Source organism: Phaseolus vulgaris, chromosome 5, assembly GCF_051622355.1.
Source record: "Phaseolus vulgaris cultivar YP4 chromosome 5, ASM5162235v1, whole genome shotgun sequence".
NCBI lineage: Eukaryota > Viridiplantae > Streptophyta > Magnoliopsida > Fabales > Fabaceae > Phaseolus > Phaseolus vulgaris.
Genome location: NC_143502.1, coordinates 2389944 through 2413599, shown reverse-complemented (window position 1 = coordinate 2413599; position 23656 = coordinate 2389944). Strand labels below are relative to the sequence as shown.

At 31.4% G+C, this 23656-nt stretch overlaps 3 protein-coding genes across 6 annotated transcripts; all 3 read left to right on the top strand.

The window, feature by feature from the left end:
- Nucleotides 1-5149: 5149 nt before the first annotated feature.
- LOC137836129 (uncharacterized) lies at nucleotides 5150-6565 on the top strand. The gene has a single exon (XM_068644987.2). The coding sequence runs from the start codon at nucleotides 5348-5350 to the stop codon at nucleotides 6323-6325; it is 978 nt and encodes a 325-aa protein (XP_068501088.1). The 5' UTR covers nucleotides 5150-5347; the 3' UTR covers nucleotides 6326-6565.
- A 3707-nt stretch (nucleotides 6566-10272) lies between these two features.
- On the top strand, nucleotides 10273-12912 carry LOC137834785 (uncharacterized). Of its 4 annotated transcripts, XR_016520913.1 has the most exons (4): nucleotides 10275-10449; nucleotides 10602-11268; nucleotides 11382-11453; nucleotides 12222-12912. XR_016520913.1 is itself a non-coding variant. In XM_068642977.1 (3 exons), the coding sequence occupies exons 2-3, from the start codon at nucleotides 10648-10650 to the stop codon at nucleotides 12648-12650; spliced, it is 1050 nt and encodes a 349-aa protein (XP_068499078.1). In that variant the 5' UTR covers nucleotides 10273-10449; nucleotides 10602-10647; the 3' UTR covers nucleotides 12651-12912. The 4 variants fall into 4 exon arrangements, 2 of the variants coding, with proteins under 2 accessions (XP_068499078.1, XP_068499075.1); XM_068642977.1 differs by lacking the exon at nucleotides 11382-11453 and having other exon boundaries at nucleotides 10273-10449; XR_016520912.1 differs by lacking the exon at nucleotides 10275-10449 and having other exon boundaries at nucleotides 10495-11268.
- A 3875-nt stretch (nucleotides 12913-16787) lies between these two features.
- Nucleotides 16788-22535, top strand: LOC137834784 (Thioredoxin z). The gene is made up of 4 exons (XM_068642973.2): nucleotides 16788-17150; nucleotides 17760-17882; nucleotides 21352-21432; nucleotides 21969-22535. Exons 1-4 carry the CDS (start codon nucleotides 16914-16916, stop codon nucleotides 22083-22085), a joined length of 558 nt encoding a protein of 185 aa, XP_068499074.1. The 5' UTR covers nucleotides 16788-16913; the 3' UTR covers nucleotides 22086-22535.
- Nucleotides 22536-23656: the final 1121 nt, after the last annotated feature.

Below are 23656 nucleotides of genomic sequence, written 5' to 3'. Positions count from 1 at the left end.
TTTTCGTATGTAAGGAGAATAGCTAATATGTATCTATCACTAGACTATAATGAAAGAGAATGCAAGAACAACAAAAGGTAAAACAAAAACAAAAAATGAATGCATAATCAGACAAAATATTTACTTGTTCAATTGAAATCCAGTGTACCACGAACGAAAATTTACTAAAAAATTAGTAAGAAAGAAAATGAGATTTCAACATAAAGTCTAGTTCACTAGGAAACTCTCAACTAAGTTGAAGATAATCGTTGACTACAAAGTTTTATTTATACAAATAAAACTATCTAACTAACTTTCGAAAAGATGCTTTAAACAATTGTAAAGTTAAGTGCACAGTGATTCAATTAGGAGATGGAAATATCAACTGAGGTTGGAAGTCAAATCGATGCAGCAAATGATCTAGTCAGAAGTTTTGGTCAAGATAGACGGTCTTATACCATCAAACGTTCAAACTCACAGATGGTCTACTGTCTCTAGGTGGTATAGGAACCTTTGAATATAGATTTTTACTGATTCAAATCTTCACAAATTTTCATCTTGCTTTGACACAAATCTTTTAAGTGATAAAACACTAATTACCTCTAAGCTCATTATAGGCTTAATCACTTATCAACCGAATTAGATCTTGGCAATGAAAGAACATGTTGACAAGCAAAACTTTTGTATTCATATTAGAGCGATTATGATCCATTGAGACCTTTGTCACTTTCACAAACCATCTAGAAATATCCTCTCTTACAAAATGCAGCTTCACATCAATATAATTCGTTCTCATGATAAACTTGGTTATTTGAAAGTTGTATAGCACTATTGTTGTGACAATATATTGTAAAAGCCTAGTCTTGCACCTTCAGCTCCTATCGTTAAGCCACAAAGCTTCTTTCACAATCTCTATAAAGGCAATATACTTTTCCTAAATGGTTGACAAAGTCATTACCTTATGTAGAATGGCCTTCCAACTGATAGTAGTACCACGTGGATTAAACACAATCAGTGAGAGATTTCCTAGTGTCCAAACACCAAACAAAGTCTGAGTCAACAAACCATTCTATTGGAACTTATCTGGTAGACTGTCTAGCTCCACCATAAACCAAGACTCTTTCAAATGACCCCTTAAAAATCCACTTAAGAGCTTGCCAATGTGCTCATCCATGGTTAGACATGAATATGTTTACAACACTCATAGCATAAATTATGTCAAGGCGAGTGTAGATCATAACATACATAATAGAACCAACGAGATTAGCGTATGGAAGACCGTCCATATAACATTTTTCCTTCACCATCTTAGAAGATTGGTCATCACTCAACTTGTAATGAGAAACAAAAGAATTGGAAACATGTTTTAAGTTGGTCATGCCAAACTTATCAAGGATTTTTCTAAGATATGTCTCAGGAGACAAGTACAAACTCTTAAAGTCACATTGTCTAGTGATCTCAATGTTTAATATCTTCATAGAAACTCCCAATCCTTCATTTCAAGCTCACTATTCAGTTCAGTTTTAACTTTTTGTAGCTCAAGTTTACTATTTCTTGCTATCAGAATATCGTCTACATATATAACAATATAATGAAAAGACTGTCTGCTATAACACAAGTATCATACCCACTTTATCTAATGGATGAAAAATATATATGGTATATGTTGCTCTAGTGGAATCTTGTTTTACATAACAACTATTCAGTAATACAATGAAAAATATGTGGCTACATAAAAACAATGATAAGTTGTCATTGCTCTAATGATGTTTGTAACATTATGTACCTATAATATGTTAGCATTTAATTGGAATTACTATAAGCAATGACTAATTGATGGTTAAAATATTACATCATATTTAAAATCATGTATAAATTTGTTTTAGTGGTTAAAATATATATAATTTTTATTTTTACTTAGTATTTTTCAAAATTGAAATATTAATTTAATTTTAATTCAAAACAATAAGTGAGATTTTATTTATAAATAATTATATCTTATGAAAAAAATATTTTTTTAAAAAACTCTCCTGTCATGTGGGAATACAATCTTAATAACACATTAAAAAAATACATTGTCATACTTACTTTTATAAACATTTAATGTAGTTTATTTACAGTCACATCTACATAATTTGATTTCAAGAAGCACCTAAATTTGTATGCAATTTAAGCATGTCATATCAAAGAAGTTGTACATCTAGGTATGTCATATCAAAGAAGTTGTACATCTATTTATAGATCAATTAATATGGATAGATTTCCTAGTACCACTCAATAATGTTATCTCAATCAATTATGGTTGAAATAAATGATATATGAATAAATTATATTAAAATAAGATTTTGAAGTTTAAGGTTTCTTACATAACTAGTCCTTGTTTTCGAAAATAAATAGTTTATATTGATTACATGGTTAAAATAAATGTTTTGAGAAGATAATTTAATTGGGCCCCAATAAAAGTTCATTCATACCTTTATAAAATTTAATAAATTAAAAAAAATATCAAAAAAATTAAATGAACCAATAGTATTTTAAAAATTATTGAATTATATTGGCCTTGACTTTAATAACTGTTCTTATCCAAACGAAACTTTATATATATTTAGTATATATATATATATATTAATCATAAATTTATTATATTACAAATATATATTTATAATTTTATACATTAATAAAATTATCACATTATTTATGCTTATTTATAAAATATATTTAGTTGAAAATATTTATTGGGTAAATATAAAAACAGGTTTGAAGAGTATAAATGATTTAAATGAGATGAAATATATGAATATTTTATTAATTAAGTTAAAAAGTTTATAAATAAGAAATTTTAATTTTTCAAACTTCATTTTCTCTATTTTTTTTTTAAGATTATGAGTTAATCAATCATCTTTGTGAATATCTTAATCTATCTTAATGATGTTAGTAGAGAAGACAAGATAATCCAATAGTCATATTTTATTTAGAGTGAATTCTCCCATTTTCCCTTCGCTTAGGATGATTTCTCGTTAGATTATTTGCATGTTTAGGTGTTGACGTTTGCATGTGAAATTTAATGGACAAAGATGAATCTCTACATATTCTTAGTTTAATTATGAATGTTTTATTTGAGCATGTTTGAACTTCTTGTGTTGAAACAAACTTGTTAGATTATGCTTGGAGCAACAATAAGGAAAATATGAAGCAATAAAGGCAGGGTAATACCAAATATGAAACAAATTAAGCATTTCAAACATTTCCTATTTTGCGTGAAACGAAAAAACACCCAAACAACATGTCTTAGGGCTACATGACATGAAAAAGTGAAATATTAGTTGCATAAATGACATAATGCTTTGTAAAATACATTAACTCATCATTATGAACAAAAACACTTAATAAATGTGTATGCGGAATAATCCTACCATTAACACATGTTTGTATGTTATATATCGAGTACACATCGGTTAAGGAAAAATCTCAATCCTAGTTAAGGTCGCGAAGCTTCAACCTTTAAGGTTGTGAAAATGCAACCCTGAAAGTTTTTACTTAAATCGAGCTCAAGGAATAATAAAACTCATTCAACCATCAAATCAATTCACTTGCATCTTATTTATGGATTCTGAGTTTCGGGGACTTATGCACCAACCTGCTCCGAGATAATCAGATACAGTTACAACTTCCAAAAATCACATATATAACCACCAACAAATCCTAACAACTCAAAATAATATGAAAACTGGTTTTGTTACAAGAGACTAAATAGTATGATAGCTAGTATCAACTTATATTTGAATATTAATATAGGTTCAAAAATTCATAAATATAGTTTGATTTTCTAAAAAATACTCACTCAATCTTTTTATTTACTCACTAAATAAATTTTTTAACTCTTACTAACTTGAACGTAAAAAAAGAAATATTATGTAAGTTTCCACCCACTATTTTATCAACAAATTCAATGATCATCCTTCAACTATTCAGCCACAAACTTAATTTCTTCAAAATTTCTCAAATTCCACTTCACACAATTCTTATTCAAGTATTCTTCTAACTATTTTTGTTTCTTTAGATAAATATTGGAATATATTTTATTTATGCTAACCTTAAAACATTTCTTCTAGATAAACTTTAAGAAATCTTAATAAAGGATAATCACTTATAGCCTTGAAAATGGTCTGAACCAATTAATTTCATACTTGATTTGACAATTCACCATATTTAAACTTAATCTATACATTTATTTATATTAATTTCATAAGAATATTACTTTCGTATTGAGTCGAGCTAACATGCATAAACAAAATTCTCTACAAATTAGAATCGGGTAAAGTTCATGCATAGAAAAAAAAGAAATCATTTCAAATCAAATCAATTCTTAACGAGTGTTGGTAATTCAAATATGTTAGTTATAAGGGTATATTAAGATTAATATATAGAAAAAATAATTATTTTATATAAAAATACAATATTAAAAGAAATTATTAAAACAAAAAGTATAAATAAAATATAGAATTACCTTATTTATCTTAAATGACATTATATATGTATCATCTTAATTATGCTAATTAGTATTTGTAATTTTTAATATTTAATATTAAACTAATTATAGTTTATTATAAGGACAGTTAAAAATGTTAGAGACTAAAAAAAGATAAATAAAAAAGAGGAATGCTATAGTAAATTAAAAATGGTTAAAAATTTATAATTTTCTTGGAAGATCCTTTGACCTAATCAATAAGCCAGGATTAAAAGTTAGATTCAAAACATTCATTTCTTTTAATGTAATTTTTCAAACACTTCACACCAAACTAATCATTGTTCTCGCCAAGCTCCACAAAAAGGAAATGAGAACGAGTAAAACCTAGCTACCTAAATTAACCGTTTTAAATTTTTTTTTTTTTTCATTTTTTATATTTATACAGATGCAAGAGAGTTTACAATAATTTAGTCATGTCAATAAACCAAATAAATTAGAGTGTATTATTATATATTTTGTTTCAAAAAAAAAATCTCATCCATTTAAATAATTAAAATTTAAAAGAGTAGGCTTTATTTACTAGAAAATTATGAAGTTTGAGTTATAACTTTATTACTTTTTATGAATATATATATTTAATATGTTTTTTATTTTATTTTTAATAACTATATTTGGGTAAAATCTTAAGGCTCTGACTGAATCAAAGGTTTCAAGAACAGTTTGAGAAACACTTCACTTTCTTTACTCTTTCTTCCACTTTCACTCCACACCACCAACCAATCACATTGCTTTACTTCCCAACAATAAATATTTGCAATTTGCAATTCAATTCTCACAACCCAAATGGATTCAAACTTTAAAAATTTAAAATTTATGTCATAAGTTATCTGCATTCAATCCATGGACACCAAGTTGTTGACAATCCGTACTCTGGTCAGCTCCCTCACTTCCTCCTCCGACCAAACCCGTCTCGCCGCCCTCCGCCACCTCCGCCGCACCTCCAACGAGGACCCCGCCGCCCGCCCTCTCATCTCCGCCGCCGGCGCCGTCCCCCTCCTCGCCGGCGCCCTCTACTCCCCCTCCCACCCCATCCAAGACCACGCCGCCGCCACTCTCCTCAACCTCTCCATCTCCGACCGCCGCCCCCTGCTCTCCTCCCCCACCCTCCTACCCGCCCTCGCCCACCTCCTATCCCGCCACGCCACATCCTCCGCCGCCTCCGCCGTCCAATCCGCCGCCGCCACCCTCCACAGCCTCCTCGCCGTGGTAGCCGAGTTCCGCCCCGCCGTCGGTGCAAAACCCGAAATTCTTCATGCCCTCATCGGCATAATCAGTGATCCTGATTCGGTGACGAGGACGATAAAGGACGCTCTGAAAGCATTGTTTGGAATCGCACTCTACCCGCCGAGCCGAACTACTCTGGTCCGGCTAGGCGCAGTGCCCGTGCTCTTCGATCTGGTCGCGAAGGACAAGAACGGGACGAGGAAAGTTGGCATAATTGAGGATGCTACTGCGGTGATCGCGCAGATTGCGGCGTGCGAGGAGAGCGAGGACGCGTGTCTTAAGGTTTCGGGGGTTTCTAGGTTGGCCATGATGTTGTGTTCGGAAAATGGAAGCTGCAGTTTGAGGACAAAGGAGAATGCTGTTGCGGCGTTGTTGAATTTGGTGAGATATGGGAGTGAGAGAGTCGTTGGGGAGGTTAGGAACAAGGTTGGGACGTTGGATGGGATCTCCTACGTGCAGGAACACGGTAGCCCCAAAGGGAAGAGCAAAGCCGTGGCCTTTTTCAAGCTTCTGCTTGATGGTGGAAGCAGTGGTGAAATTGTTCAGGATTTGTACCCTGTTGACCCTGATTCGGGTTCAAGTTGCAGGGAATAACTTGGTTTCTTTTCTTTTCTTTTCTTTCCTTTTGTATGTAAAGTTATCTCAGCTTGGATGCTAAAATTCCAATGTCACTACACTCTTATCTAACACTAAACATTAGACAAAAGAACGTTAGGTTTAGTTTTGGGTGGTACCAGGTGTTGGTTGGTGAAACTCTGCTTCACCAAACTGAGCCATGGAAGTATTTGTTGTGTGTACATTCTAGTAGAAACAAAGTTATTGATTTTACTGCAACCTCTGTTTTTTCCTTGTGGTTTTGAATTAGATTGTTTGTTAGCGTTTGGAAGTAGTGAAGATGGTTCGTAACACTTGTAATAATGTACCAACCAGGTTCGACATAGTTGATAGATAATTACAGTTCTTTAAACACTTTAGGATTTGATTTCTGATATGTGAATGGAGAAAACTTTACTAAAAGGGACAAAATTCATTCTCAAGGAAATCAGATTGTGACTACTGGTTTGAGGGTAGCCTTGTGCAAATCTGAAACAAAAATCTACTACTTGCTGAATGTACCAACATTTTGGCTTACATTGACATGTTGAAAATGGCTGTTGACTTACTGTTACCATATATGGGAATACCATGCTTTATGATTTGAGGCATGTTGCTGCACAATGGAAGCTGGGTTATATAGTTATTGAAAAAGCACTAATGTTGATGGTCCTTTCCATAGATTTGCTATTTATATGGAGTGATGTGCAAGTAAATTTTGTAATCTGTCATATTTCTCAGAAGATTTTCCTGGCTTTATATGCACTCTTTTTCATCCATCTTCTATTAAGAATGAAATAAAGTTGTAGATTTTGATTTTATGTGTGAGTATCTAATGGTGATGGAATGAAATTACCACTCTTTGGCATTATAGTAAAGTTTCTATTCAAGGGAAAGAAGAAAATGGTAAGAAGAACAGTGAATTATACTTGGTTTGGTTCCATTTCACTCAACCGAATTGTGGTAATGAAGAAAAAAAGGTGTTGGATGAAATGAAATGAAACATATGATAGTGATTTGGTCATCAAGTTTTGTGCACTGTGAATCAGCAGCAGCAGTGCATGAATTTGAGGTTTCATCTTAACTTCTCTTCCAAATGTTGATGTGGTGGAGTGTGATTGTAATGTAAAATATACAAAAGGATAACATAAATAAACTCCATGCCTTTTTCCTTAATTCAAGGGGCTAAAATCAGAGGCCATTTTGAAATTTGGAACCTAATGAAGCAATAAGCACTTCATAGTCTCTAAGCATGATGTATCCTTTCTCATCTAATGTTTTGCATGTCCTTTCATGCTTGCTGAAGGTTTCAATTACCCTCTTTTTGTGTTGTCTTTGTAAGCATAGCATAAAGAGGATTCACTTTGCAAGCCATATTTTCTACCATTAGCCTTTCATTCTTTTTATATGAGGGGAGACTTCTTCCAAAAGCTTTGCTTTAGAATAATGGTTTTTGCTTTACACACACACTAGTGGCTTGCATGGTTGTTGGTTCTCACAAGCTTTTCCTTTTCTATGATCAAACCCTTTTCATAATGGTTCTCTTAATGCAGTTTGCACTGTTCATGGGATTCCATGTGCTTTATAAAAATCTTCATTGCTATGATCCAACAAAGAAAATAGATAGTGTTAAGACATAACATTATACACAAAAATCTTAATTTTTCCAGGTTTCTCATTAACAGTATAGAAAGAGTTGTGTACCATTTACTGTAATTTCTTCTTTATAAAACCATTTTTTGTAAACATTTTTCCCATTCTTAAACCCACTTCATTATAATAGAAATGTGTAGTGATGACAGTTTCATGATAATCTACCAATTGGCAACAGTATTTTGCAAAACTTTCTTCTCTCTAAGGATTAATTGGGAGAAGAGAATATGAATTGATTCCAAAACCACAAGTCAATCTATTCCACTGATGTCACAAAGAAGGGAAAGGGGGAGAGTGAGAAAAGATCTATTGTTATTTATTTGACACTTGTATATAAAAGCTAAACCTTCACAACTTTAAAGAAATTAAAATTAATAACATGATCCTTTGATGGGTCTAAAAATATCATAATCTTCTCACCATATCATTTAGACATTTTTCTTATATGTAAAATCGTATTTGATAAACCATCTCATAAATTCATTTTAAACATGTTAGAAAATCAACTTACAAATAATAGTTGGACTCATTCTGCATCTATCTTTCTGTATCAAGTTGAATATTAAAGAACTATGGTTAAACCATGGTATAATCTAAAATTATCATAATTGTGAGATGAGAGCACATTCCTTAGATTGAATATAAGACATATTACATTCCAAGTTTAAAATGACTTAAATTTGTAATGGAGTAATTCACATCTAACTTGTTTCTAAAAATAGTATGTTTAGAGATGTTAAAAACAATAGATGTTTTTTATAAAATAATTTAAATTTGATGAATATAAAGGTATTTATTATTATTTAACAATGAAATGGGCTAGAGTAGTAGGTGGGGAAGAATGAGTGGTGGAAGAAAGGGTTTTGGTGAGGTGGCCTAGCTAGCATGATTCCTCACCACAATGGGTCTAGTGCCTCTCTCTGCATCACCTTTCAAAACCCACATTAACATACCTAACAAAAGCACAACCTGAGAAACCCTATGACATGAGAGAGAACAAAAACAAATCACAAAAAAGATAAGATAAGAGGGGCTATAAAGAACACATTGAAAGAGACACAACATATGTTTTTTTAATTAGATTGTTAACTAATATTTACTAACTTCTTAAATCACTCATTTTTATAAAAAATTATTTTAATCAACATTTTATTTCAATTATTTTTTAGGTTTAATTAATTTTTAAATATATATTATAAATTTAAATATTTTTAATTGAATTCATGTTAAAAGATTTTGTTCTTATTTTTTTATCTAATTATTTTCAACTTATTTTTCCTTTCTTGTCTCTTTTAACTCATTGGTCAATTTGTTCTTTCTTTATTGAAAAACAAGTTGATCATGTGAGATGAAAGATGTCAAAGAAAAAAGATATAAGTTGAACAACAACTTAAAGATAAGAAGATAAAAATAAATAATAAATATCTTCTAATAATAGTAAAATCAAAGATGAAGTAATTAGATGAAGATAAAAAAAAATATTTAGAGCACTCAATGTAATAAATTTTTTAATAAAAATTTAATTAAAATTACTCAAATTTATAAAATAGTTAAAACTCAATTAAATTATCTTTTATTCAAAGTATTTGATCTTTAAATAGAAAAATTCAGTGGAATGCTATGAAAAATTTAAAATTTGATTTTGTAAAGTTGAATTAAGAATAAAGTAGAAATTTGAGTATATGGAGTAAAAGCTTAATGTAAGTGTTGGTGTTTTGAGTGAGGGGAGCACATTGACTGATGGTGGAGGGTGGTGATGTTGGTGGTGGTGAATGGTTGTGAAAATATTTGTGTGATGAGGATTCTGAGGAGAGTGGAGAGTGGGTGACAGACCCACGTGACTGACCCACCACCACCACCCTTCTCCTTGGCCCACTCCATGTCATGCTTGGCTTCATATCAACGCTAACAGCCAAATTAACTCAACCAAAATTTTCAATATCAAATGTTTCTGATGCTATGTATCATATATATATATATATATACGGATATGGATTTACGTAATAGTGTCGATGTTCAATACGTGTATTCAATACGTGTATTACGAGTGTCGATGTTCGTGTCTTACGAGTGTTGTCGGTATTAAATGTGTTCAATATAAACGTGTTTTACGAGTGTCAATGTTCAATACGTGTCTTATGAGTGTCGTCGGTGTTCAATATAAATGTGTTTTACGAGTGTCGATGTTCAATACGTGTCTTACGAGTGTCGTCGATGTTCAATATGTGTTCAATATAAACACACAATTTAATTTAAGAGACGTATATTTAAGTGATGTATGCCACCATAGTAACGTATAAACAAAGTAAAAGAGTCCTAATTTAAAAGCTTGATTGTAGAGTCAGGGTTGCAATAATTAACTAGGATTTAAAATCATAAGGTAACAACACTATGGAGCACCACCTCTTGCACAAAAGCAAGAAAAAGAAAGGTTGAAGGGCATTGATATGATTGAGTTCTTTGACAAAAAGGTGAACATTTTATTTTCCTTTCCACCGCCCACTAGTGCTATTTTCCATTTTACTTGTTCTTTTTTTGTTTCTAGCTCTCTTTCTAATGCTAGTGGTTGTGCACCCTTTCTATTTGATGGTTTCTCACACTGAGGTTTGAAGCATGTTAGCAGCTTAACAGAAAGGGTTAAAAGCTTTGTAGTAGATGGGGGATGAGAGATGGAGGATAAATCAGAGAAGCAAGATGATAGCCACCCATCATCTCTCCTCCTCCTCCCTAATCATGGCACCATCAAGGAGGACAATTCTCCAAGGAAAGCCATTGGTGGTGGCAGTGATAGGCTGAAGAGGGATGAGTGGAGTGAAGGGGCTGTGTCGACCCTTCTTGAGGCCTATGAGGCCAAATGGGTGCTCAGAAACAGAGCCAAACTCAAGGGCCATGACTGGGAAGATGTTGCAAAACATGTCTCATCAAGAGCCAACTCCACCAAGTCACCAAAGACTCAGACTCAGTGCAAGAACAAGATTGAGTCCATGAAGAAAAGGTACAGATCAGAGTCTGCAACCACTGCTGATGCATCATCTTGGCCTTTGTACTCTCGCCTTGATCTTCTCCTGCGTGGCACAGGACCAGTATCTTCACTTCCACCACCACCACCAACACCAACAATAGCACCATCATTTCAACCACCACATGCTACCACCAATAATAACCAGGCTATGGTGCTGCTGGAGCCTCCTTCACTGGCTGCTTCACAACCTCCTCCTTCTGTTGCTCCTCCACCACTCACAATTGCACAAAACTCTCATGGATCCAATGGTGTTGAAAGACCAGCCAAGGTAGACATAGATTATTATATGCTGCACAATTTTTCATTCTGGGTGTGGTTATTTATTTAACTTTGGCTTGATCTTTTGTTTTTCCTTGTATGATCATGACTCATCCATTTCAGAAGGATGTTTAACTTGGTGAAGTTGGCACTACATGGCTCAAAACTTTTTTGCTAATTATTGCGCTTTATGCTGTGAGTGTAACATTCTGTGCATAATAGTACTGTTGCAAATAATTTTCCTCAACTTGTTCATAAAATATGTATGATTGTTGCTTCAAGGACCTTGATCAGTTTCATCATATAAAGAGAAAAAAAATCTTGGATTTTCAAAATGTATGATTGATTTTCTTTACAAGACAATTCACAGAAAGTAAGTGAAACTCATCTCTTAAAGAACAGTACCAAACATGAACTGAAAAATGACTAAACTATGTGACTTATTCAATAGTTATTATATATTCTATTTTAAAAAATTAGTCAGTAAAAGTCACTGTCTTGTGTATTTTTTTCTGTGCTGTGATGTAATTATAAATTGCTATATAATGCAAACTCATTTATTTTTATAACAATTATTTTAAAAATATAATATCTGGACTTTTTTATTAGCTAACAGTGTATAGAATTTACATTGATTACTCATGTTAAAACAGTTAATCTATATTAAGTAAAAAGTTACCAAGACCCATTATTAGGTGCTGACCTAATTCTTCCATTATACTAAATAAGCATTATGCTACCCAAAAATCATTGCAAGGGACAAAAATAGGTGTCTCTTAAAGTGTAGGAACTAGGTTGCTACCTTTCAATAAAATTAACCATATATTATGCAAGTAAAGTGACATTAGAACAGCCATTGGAATTAAGATGGTTTGAGTGTGTCAGCATTGTGCTCTTATGCTTCAAAATATATATATACACACACACCATATTATATAAATATTAATGTTTTGGCATTAATAGGAAGATGGGTTAGGAGGCAAATCATCTGAGCATGTATCTAACAAGAATCTAATGGACTCGGATAGTAGCACACCTGCTCTATACAGTGAAAAGGAGAAGGTGAGGTGCAACAAGAGGAAGATGAAAAGTGAGAACAACAACAAGAGGGTGAGAAGGAACAGTAATAGTAATAACAATAACAACAACAATGAAGACATGGACATAGCAGAAAGCATAAGGTGGCTAGCAGAAGTGGTGGTGAGATCAGAACAGACGAGAATGGACACAATGAAAGAAATTGAGAAGATGAGAGTTGAAGCTGAGGCAAAGAGAGGGGAGATGGAGCTCAAGAGAACTGAAATCATAGCCAATACTCAACTAGAGATTGCTAGGATCTTTGCAAGTGTCAACAAAGGTGTTGATTCTTCACTGAGAATTGGAAGAAGTTAATCATGACAGGTACATGGTGACATGATTGTATGTGTACAAAGCTTATAATTTGATCAACATGAGAGGGATATATAGATTCAAGGAGGGAGAAAGTTGTAGCAACTATATATGTGTAATTTGCCTAACCAGTGAAAGAGAACACCATATACAGGGTAGAGGTAAAATCATTATCTCTCCTATAACTTTAATTATATAGACTTTTAATTGTAACCTTCTCTTTCATTAATTAAGAAATGAAGGAATGTTTCTTCATTGTGTCTCACCTCTTTTGGCATATTTGTGGTCTTTTCATGGCAATTACTCTACAATAAAAGCTCAATATTATTCATCTAAAACACAATTTGTCATGTTTAGGCACTTCATGATTTTTTATTGGTTTGTAATTCTTAACAACTCATGTCAAAAGCCCTTATGAAACTTTTTTTGTAAGATATAAAAGTCTGAAATATCTTTAATAACATAAAAATAACTGTATGAATAAGTTTTTACATAAATAAATAAACATTATTCTCAAATATAGACATACAAATAATGTAAAAGCATAATGGAATTAATCCATATTTTACCATTTATTTTTAAAAATAATAATCCAACTAAAAAACTAAATCTTTTAAGTTTTTTCAGTCTCCATGGCATCCTTCTATTATGCTTTTGAAATAATATTTTTAGTGAGATAATAATCCTAATTAACAAAACAAGTTCTAAAGAGATTTGATAAAAATGTTGAAAATCACAATTATAGTACCATAGAAAATTATATCATAAAAACTTATATAATGGTGCTATGATCAAATAAATATATGATCAAATAAATATTCTTATATAGTACAAGAAATATCATTTTAAAATCTGTTAAAATTCATCACTAATTTTAAAAAATAGACACTAAGTGTGTATTTGTGTCGACATTGTGTGGAGAAAAAATGGACAATATATACTTGAAAGTTAAGACAATTGCATCGACCTTATAAAAATGATGCTAATAGAGTGGTTTCAATCCTCGCTAAAGAGAGGTTAATAATGATGGCTCAGTCCTTACTAATGGGGACGCTAATAGAAAGGATTCAATCCTCACTAATGGAGATGCTACCAGAGAGGGCTCAGTCCTAGATAAAATGGAGATGTCACCCTAGTGTCATATAATAGTCACGATTTATGGTAGTGGCAATTTCAACTCCGTTTCAGCTCCTCGTTAGAAAATCTTTACACAACCTTTGTACCAATTAAATCCAAATGCAGAAAAGACTAGAAATTAAAAATGCAATCCAATCTTAGTAACTGAGAATGAACTTTGAAACGAATAATAAACTCACCTTTGAAATCAATGCCTACCCATTGAAATGGATTTGGAACTCAATTTGCTTAGCCAAGACAAACGATTTCAATAACTGGAATCGATTAGGGTTTCTCACTTTCTAATCTCTCCCCATTACACTAACCACAATAAGGAAGAAATGGTGAAAGGAAGAAATCGAACAACTAGTGAAAAATTGGAGGCACTATTTTGGGTTTCTTGAACTAGGAATTTGGTTTCAGAGAAATTGGGGAAAAGCTTCACGTCTTTAAAGTGAACCTAAAGTGAATTTGGTTTCAGTAATAAGTCTTACATAGTGTCGGTGAGACCCACACAAACACACCTAACACCTTAGGGTTACATTGGGTTCAAATAAGCTCAATTGTTACCTTGGCTAGTCACTTTTAACCCTAACTAGACCTGTTATGCTATTGGTCCAAATACAAGTCCAAAAATCTATGCTACTTGGCCCAAATATTTGGTTCAATTATTTTATGCTACTAGACCCAATACATGGCCCATGAAATCCTAAACAACTTTATACAATTTATTTAAACTAAAGTTTGACCCAAAAATAATGTTGACTAGTTAGCTGAAACTCAATCATCTTATATTCTTCTGACCAAAACTCTAATTTATGTTTTGATGAGTTAGAGGTCTTTTTGGATATACTTGGTACATTCCTTCATACTAGAGTTATCCTCTTGATTGGGTCTACAAAAATAAACAAAATTCCAATTAGACTCATATTTGCAAATAAGTCCATAAATAGACTATAGGTTTTTATCATCCTTCTTTTTATGCCTCTTTTGTTTTTTTTAATATAATTTTTGGCCTGTAGCGTGGGTTAGACCCTTCTTACCTTTTTTTTTCTTTTTTAAATATAACTCAATTCCACATAACCCTCTCAAATTATACACATTCCACCTCAACAATTCATATTTCAACATTCAAATAATTACTCAATGAAGTTTATAAACATATTTTAATACCATATTTATTATCAAATAGCAATCCAACTCAAAAGTATCAAATCAAGTCAACTATTTTTTACTCTAAAGTTTTAACTTCGAATACCAAAACATCTATGATTAACTCTCTTACTGAGATAATCTATGGTTAACTCTCTTACTTGGAGATAATTTTTTAAGGAAAGAAAGTCTTTATATAATCTTTTGAACCTTTCAAAGAATACAAAATCTAAAGAGCTTCAGCAATAAAAATCTTACAATAGAAAGTTATAATAGTTTAATCTAATTGAGAGTTTCTATTCCTAAACAAATCTAACCAATAAAGTCTTAATATAACCACATGCAAAAAAAGAAGAGAAGAAAAACTATAGAATGAGAGAAACAAAACTACAGTTAATCAGAAATTTTTCTTTATTAAAATTTAATAAGCATATCTTGTTATAATTCTCATAATCTATCATTAGACCCATCTCAATGAAAAAAAAAATTGGAATGTTAACAATATATATATATATATAATATTTTAAGTTCTAGAAAAATGAAATTGTTTAGTACACATAAAGAATGAATTTCTTTCATAAATATCTTTTTAAAAGATATTTATATTTTTTCATTTAATTTAAATCTTATCTCTTAAACTTAATAAACTAAATCTTAATAATATACTAACTATTTTGTGTTTAAGATTATATACTCGTTAGATAAAAAATTGCTTGGTAATTTTGTTGTTGTTGATGTTAGTATATCTTTATTCACAATCATGTATGTGTAAAAGATATGTACAAAACCTAAAATAGAAAATTTATAAAAAGTTTATATATAACAAATGACAAGTCATGTTCAACTTTAAGCTACATGTATTCCTAAGAAACAAATTTGTTTCTTTATTTTCATTTTCTAAAAAAAATAAAATTATGCCATGAAAATCTATAGTGACTCGTTTATGTGATTAAAAATGCTTTCTCAGTGTGTTTTCCTCTGTATTGAAACCTATGTATTGAAAATAATGATAAAAAGAAATTCCAAAAAGTGATGAAAAGAAAGGAAGAAAAAAAATATCGAATAAATAATAGAAGATATAGATAGTCAACAAAGCATAAGTTCTCTTATATCTTTCTCGTTTAACTTTTCCAGAAAACTAAAATGAGATTTTTTTTTCTTTTTAAGAATAATTTTTTTAAAACTATGTACTTAGATTTTTTTTAAAAGAAAATACTTGGTGAACCTTTCATTTAATGGAAAATTAAGAAGCCATTTTCCCAATGTGCCAAATCCAAATGATGGAAATAAAAAAAATGTTTTATTCCTTTTAAATTTGTTAACTTTTTTTCATTCTTTAAATTTAGAATTAATTTCTTTAGTTCATGTAATTTTTAAAAAAATGGTTTCGTTTATTCGTCCAAAAGTTTCATATGAAATTAAGATTAATATTTTTAAAAAATAACATACAAATAATTAGATATTTAATGATACAAATGTAAAATTAAAATAGATTATTATGTAAATAACTTGTAGTTAATAAATGAAAATTTTGATTATATTTCAAATCTAAAGAAATAAAGATAAATTTTAAATTTGAAAAGAGAAATTTACATAGTTAAAAACATATTAAAACTTGAAAAGACATACCTAGAAGATTTTGTTTTGTTCGAAGTAGAAATATTTTTTCCATTAAAAGAGATGTTTAAAATTTTAAAACGATTAATTCTTTTAAAATAAAAAAATAGTTAATGTACTTTTCAGAAAACATAATAAATAACTTCTAAAACTAATAATGAAATATTGGTTTTTTCCTTAACATTTGTTTTTAAAAATCCAGAAATAATTTGTCTAAATTATATTATTATTATTATTTAGTGACAAAAAAAACCTAGGTTAAAGATAAATTTTATCTATCTATGCATCTCTATGAAAGAAGTAGATATGGTAAACCCCTGTACTCAAAAACCCTCTCTGCATTGAACACTCTCTCTCTCTCCAAATTCCAAACCAACAACAATGTTTCTCTCCCATTGCCATGTTCCTCACCACACCATGCCCACCCTCTCACCCTTCAATTCCAAACCCCTTTCTTCTTCTCTACCAAACCCTTCTTTCTTAACTCACCACCACCCTTATCCTCTCACCACAACCACTCACCTCAACAACAATAAGCCTCTTTCACTCTCCACCATACCCAGAAAGTTCCTCTGCAAGCCACCCCAAGGAAAATATATCAGGGATGACTATCTTGTGGTATGCCACTTCAAACACTTCACTTTCTACCATATTCTTTCTGGGTCTATCTTGTTTTTTCCTCCCATGCCTCCTATGTTACTCTTTCTGAATTTTCATGTTTCATAACAGTTTATCTAGGTTTCAACAAAATGTCTTTTCTTGTGTTTTTTTTTTTTCTTATTATTCTTTTGTACACCCGTTTAAGTCGCAAAAATGTTACCAGTTTTCAATGTAATGAATGGTTTTTTTTGTTTCTGATGTAATAGTTGGTTTTTCTTCTAATAAAATTCTTTACTTTTTTACCCTTTATGAGTAGGAACTTAAAAAAGAGTTTTTTTTTATTTGTTTCCTTATGACTTCTTACTGTGTAAATGTAGGAGTTCTGGAAAAGAAGAAAGAATATAGAAGGGTTTAACCTTTTCTTAATTCAATTTCAATGCATTACTCACAATCAATAAAAAAATAATTGTTGGCATGACTTTGAAGGCAGTTTGTGAGTGAATAACAATGTAAAAAAATAACGTTGTCAAAACATATGCTATTTACTTTTTTTGTGTTTATTATTCAATAAATTAAATGTAGTCTGACACTTCAGTGATCCCATTGTTTGTTATTTTCGATTTGTAGAAAAAGTTGTCAGCTGAGGAAATCCAGGAGCTGGTGAAGGGAGAAAGAAAAGTTCCTCTTATTATAGATTTCTATGCAACTTGGTGTGGACCATGCATCTTAATGGCTCAAGAACTTGAAATGGTACGTGGTTTAAATTATCTGTAAAATGCTTAACCTTTGCTCTGATTTCACTACGAGGATGTGTTGTTGCCTATCTGATGTTGGTTTCAACTTTCAGGCAAGCACAATGCCATAATGTATTATTACTGATTTTTGAATTCAACCTTTATTTGAATCAGCCTCCGTTGCTTCTAGTCTTTAATTAGTTTTTAGAATTTGTTATGAGATTGATTAAATACTATTCACCAAAAAAATAGATTAGATTCATTGAATATTTGACAAATATTTTCCTACAAGGAAACAGACAAGTGCCAGAAATTCAATTGTTAACAAAGTTTGCCTATTTGCATAAAGAAATTGTTATTATAGTTATTGGGGGCTGGTTGGAGGTACAAACAATGGCATGTCTTATGTTAGTTTTTCTGTTTCAATTTTATATTTGACTCGCCTTTGAAAAAAAGTCTGCAACTGCATATTTGGTGCAACATCAAAGTTTTTGGAACAACACTGCTGCAGTTTTTTGCCACATTGGTCTGCAATGTCAATGTTTGCAACAAAACTACAACTGCAATCTCAACTTCAATTTAAAACCTTGATTCTATACACTGATTAATTTCATCATTAATTGTCCAGTATGACAATGAATTTGACATGTTATTCATTTTCCTTGCCCCCAAAATTAAGGGTTTCCAATCTGTTGGACAGCCTATCTGGTTTGATCTTAACAGATTATGGATTTATATATTCCAAGTGCATTGTTCCCTTCTGAGGTTTTCTATTATTCATGTTCACTGAGTGTGTTTGAACCAAGAATTGAAATGAGAAAGAAAAGAAAGGTTTTTATTGAATAGAATGAAAAGTACAATGAAGAAAGCACTCTTCCAAGGTTCCCCTTCTCAAAGAATCAATTCTCAATTTTCAATGACAATAATAAATCTAAATCCTTATTGTTCTATTTATGTCTAACTAATCCTTCTAATTATCTCAACTAACTACTGCTTCTCCTTATATCCTCCTAACAGTGTCACGATGTTTATCAGTTTTCAATGTGAATGAGGCCATAGTTATTTTAGCTAGTTCTTGCACTCAATATTATATGTAGGTTATTGTTAGTACCGGTGGTTCAAAACAAAATGGTAAAAGGTTTTTGATTTTCACATGAAAACTGTTTGCTAAAACTCATTATTTTTCATATTGTATCATATCTGATTTTATTCCAACATGGAATGGAAAATTGTCAACGGATAAGCTGAAGCTTGTTGCTTCTCTACTTTTTTTGGTTGCTAACCGGCTATCATATTTCATTCCATCATCATTACTCCAATAGCATGCACGGTTGAAACTTATGTACAAAAATGTTTTAAGGGAAAAATTACAAATAGATTCTTTGTGGACAAGCAACATTTTAAGAACATTAATGTTATAGGTCTTAGCTCTTAAGCAAAATACAAGTAGATAGTAACAAAGGATGGCCGTGACTAACCAAAGAGATAAATAAAAATAGGAACGAAAGGGTTTGAGTCTTTCGCTGGTAGATAGTTGCAAAACAGACCTCGGACTGATAGACTCGGGAGACAATAATGAAATAAAGAGAAAACTTAGAACAAAGTAGAGACAAATCACAGAAAAGAGATTAAAAGAAACAGAGATTGGTGAGTGCAAGAAAATGAGATTATAAGAGACAACTGTAAAAAACCAGAGAATCAGAATGAGAGAAGTAAAAAAGCTGCTAAAAGGGTAGTGAGAGTCACCACACACAGTGGTTGGCAGAGGGTCGCACAGGGATGTTCAGTAGTCGCAATGTTGTTCAAATTCATTGAGGCTATTTTCAGGATTTTAGACACCATTAAGCCTCTATGGTGACCACTTCAGAGCCTACAGTACACTAGGGCAGTGCGTTGCGGCCAGGGGCCACTGCTATCCGCCATGTTGCTATAGTGCATTATTGACAACTCTGCAAGTAATTGATAATTTAATAAGCAATCCTTGCCCTCCTTTCAGTGTTATTCCACATGACCAGGCTATATACAACATTTTCATGACTTCTAAGCATGTTCTCTAATATTATTTTGTTGTGCATATGATTGAATTAATAGTAGATGCGAGAGTATTGGTTGCTTGCAAAACTTGCTCAGATGGAGCTTGTGCCATATTCTGAATTAATAGATATTGAGATTGATCTCAAAAATAACTTGATAGATTCGGGCTTGTTGAATGCTATTTAAGGAGATTGAACCTCTATGCTTTATAAATTGCAATAAGTCTTTTAACGTGTCTGAACTAAGTTACATGAGTCTTGGTCTATTCATGAGTTTTAGCTATTGTGTTTACCAATTTACGGTTGTAATTGTGCTGTAGCCATTATGAACATACCCTTCAGGATTCTAATGGCATCAATAACAAAACTGATTCTTCACCATAAATTCATAATACGTTGAAGATCTTGAAAATCCAAGAGGATCGGAAGTAGTTTCTCCTTATCTAATGCTGTATATTCAGTAAAATCTTGTATAATATTGTTCTTAACTTTATGATAATGTAGGGGACGGAAATAATTATGAATTAGATCAACGATTAGGGTTCATGCATTGAAATTTAATCTACAAGCAAGACTTAGTGAATAGGTGGAGGTGAGGTGAGAGGAGGAGGAGGAAGAGGAAGTATTAAAAGACCAGGAAGAGGCTTTAGTCATTTGTCATTGTGTTTGGTTATGAACACCATATTAAGCGCATAATAAATTAGTGCGTATAATGTAAGTACTTACATGTAAATTGTTTCCATAATTGAAGAGGAAACAAGGTCAAACTGTTTTCATAAGTTATCCACAAGAGTTCATATAAATAAATTGAAAATAGCTTATGGACATATCATAAGCGATCCCAAACACTTATGCTAGATTAGCTTAAACACTCTTTTTCAAATGCATCCTTAGTTGAGAGACGATGTGATTTTGAAAACGGTTGTGCATATATTATTAATGAAGTTCAAAGTATTGACTGCAACTTTGCAACCAGTTGACAAGCAAAGCACTTATACAAAAGTTCTATTGAAATTTCAAACGAATGTTAGCACTAATTTATATGATAATTATTAGCCAATATTCAATATTTTGTTTTACTTCATCACTAGAAGAGATACATTGATAAACTTCACTAAAGGACACATTGCAAATTCTGACAATCAAGTTGGCTGCAATAGTTCATCTTCTGTTTGAATGCATATATCTTCTTACTGGTAGAACCAATTTAAGCATCTGGGGATCTAGAATTTGTTCTCCAACTGGTTGGTTTTCTTTCCCTCAGCACTGACATTTTACTCAATACTTGAACAATCTTTGCATACTTTGTCTTGTTTCCTTAATTTAATAACTATGTCATGTTTTAATCAATAGGGTGGTTCTTAATTTCACACCATCTCCCTCAACATTTGTCTTGTTGAGTAGTTGATTTGAAATCTCAAAAATAACCATCCATATTTAATTTTTTTTCAGCTTGCAGTTGAGTACGAAAACAAGGCGGTGTTTGTTAAGGTTGATACTGATGACGAGTATGAATTTTCACGCGACATGCAGGTAATACACGCCCATTTTTGTTTACAATGTGTTCATGCACACAAATACTAAATAGAGATCTATTAAAAAACATTATTTTTTCTTAAAATTGTCAAAGAGTTATTATAATAAAGAGTAAATGGGTTCATCCCTCATGCTTTTATGTTCATATCCTAGTATTACAAATGAGGGTCTCTAGACTGTGGTGTATCCTGTTACTGAGACCTCTTTGTACTTTTTCCTCTACAAAATGACACGTGAACTTCTGGTACTGTACCCTAAAAATGGGGGGACAAAAATAAACATGCATTGTATCATGGGGTCTAAGCAGTTTCCTCATAAACCAACACATGCTAATCCTGTTTGTTTATTTGAAGATAGTAACCCCAAATGTCTAGATCTGGTATTATGGTTGACAAAAAGCACTATTTTAATGGTTGGTGTTTCAACCTTCAAGCCTAGACTAGACAAGACCCCTGATAATTGTTTTGCCCTTCAGTTGAAATTTGGATTGTGACAGTTTTTTAAAGAACACACATGAATGTGATGCATTTCAGGTTCGTGGGTTGCCGACTGTGTTCTTTATTAGTCCTGATCCAAACAAAGATGCTATACGAACTGAAGGGCTTATACCAATACAGATGATGAGGGACATCATTGACAAGGATATGTGAAACAGCAAAGGGTTATGATCAGCTGACACAGTTTCTGTTCCTGGATCCTGCAATATGCTGTCTGGTGCAATGGTATCAAATCTTGGACAGAATTGAAGTGCTAACCGATTCATATGATTTTTCCTCTTGAAGGGTTATAAAATTGCATGATATTTGTGTAAGCTTTGACCTCGACAATGCTCTGTAGTGTACCACATGTGATGTCAAATGGAAGGACAATGCATGTAACATAATCATGGAGTTGCAGCACCCCATTCATCAAACTATAAAATATGATATTTCTAGGGACAATGTGTGTGTGTTAGGTGGTGACTTAGTTCAGCTTACATGCTTCAAATTTATTATCCTGTCACCTTGATGATGTGTTTTTTGGGTGCATTTCAATGTGACAACCATGCTTCTGATATTCTAGGAAAAAGGAAAAATTCAAAAAAGGGTGCTTCTGAAGAATTTACTTTTATTTTTCTTAGTTTGGCAGTTTAAAGTGGTTTGAATATGGTTTTAGTTTCTTTGAAAAAATGGCTTTTATTTCTCAAAAAAAGTTAAAATGTTGATTAGTTTCTACTATTATATTGGCACTTGTTACTATGACATTCATTTGGTGACTTTCTTAGATATCATGTGTCATGGTTTGTAGTGTTCAAATATGTACCTTAAAAGGCAATTCAGAATAAAAGTGGTTTTAGAACATGAATTTTAGAATAAAAATAGTGAATTTGAATTTTTAAAATACTAAATTCCAAGAAAATATGCAAAATATAAGTTGACTAAAATGAATCGTTTTAACAATGAAATGTATGGAGAAAGTGTGACTTTATAATAATTCATTGAACAAGTGATGAAGTATTGAATAAAGTTGTGTTAAGAAGAAGACAGAAGGAAATTGAAGTGAAATTTCATTGAAGCAGTCACTACTGATCAAAGATATTCTTCTTCATTCATTCAAAGATGGAGAAAAACTTAAGAATTTAATGTGTTAATATTTTAGGTCAAATATGTTAATGTTGATTAGATTGATCTGGATCAGATTTAAGAAAACAAAAATTAAATCTTCAAATTTTATTGGTTTGATTAGTTTAGATTAAAAAAAAACATAATTCAGACTAAACTAATCTAATAAAAAAAAGGTTAATTTAGATCTATTGAATGTAGACTAAACTAATATAATATACAAATTTATCTATAGAAGAAAAAAAATACTTTTATCCAAAAATTCATACATAACTCTTTCTCTAAACGAAATAAACAACATTTTTTTTATTATAATTCACTTCCATAAACTAAATAATAATTAGAATTGTTTTAAAAAGTTGTATAAGTATATTATAAAATGTCATTCGAAATAATTAATAAAAAATATATATAATTGGTTTGGTTGGGATTATAAATCACAAATCCAGTATCTAAATGAACCAAGTAAGAATCAAATACTTTGGTTTGAATTGGATCTAATTAAATTAAAATTTAAAATTGATTTAAACATAATTTGCATTATTGGTGAAGATCTTTTTGATGAACCTATAACTTTGTTTTTGGTTAGGTGTTGAGCAACAAATGTATGACATAAAAAA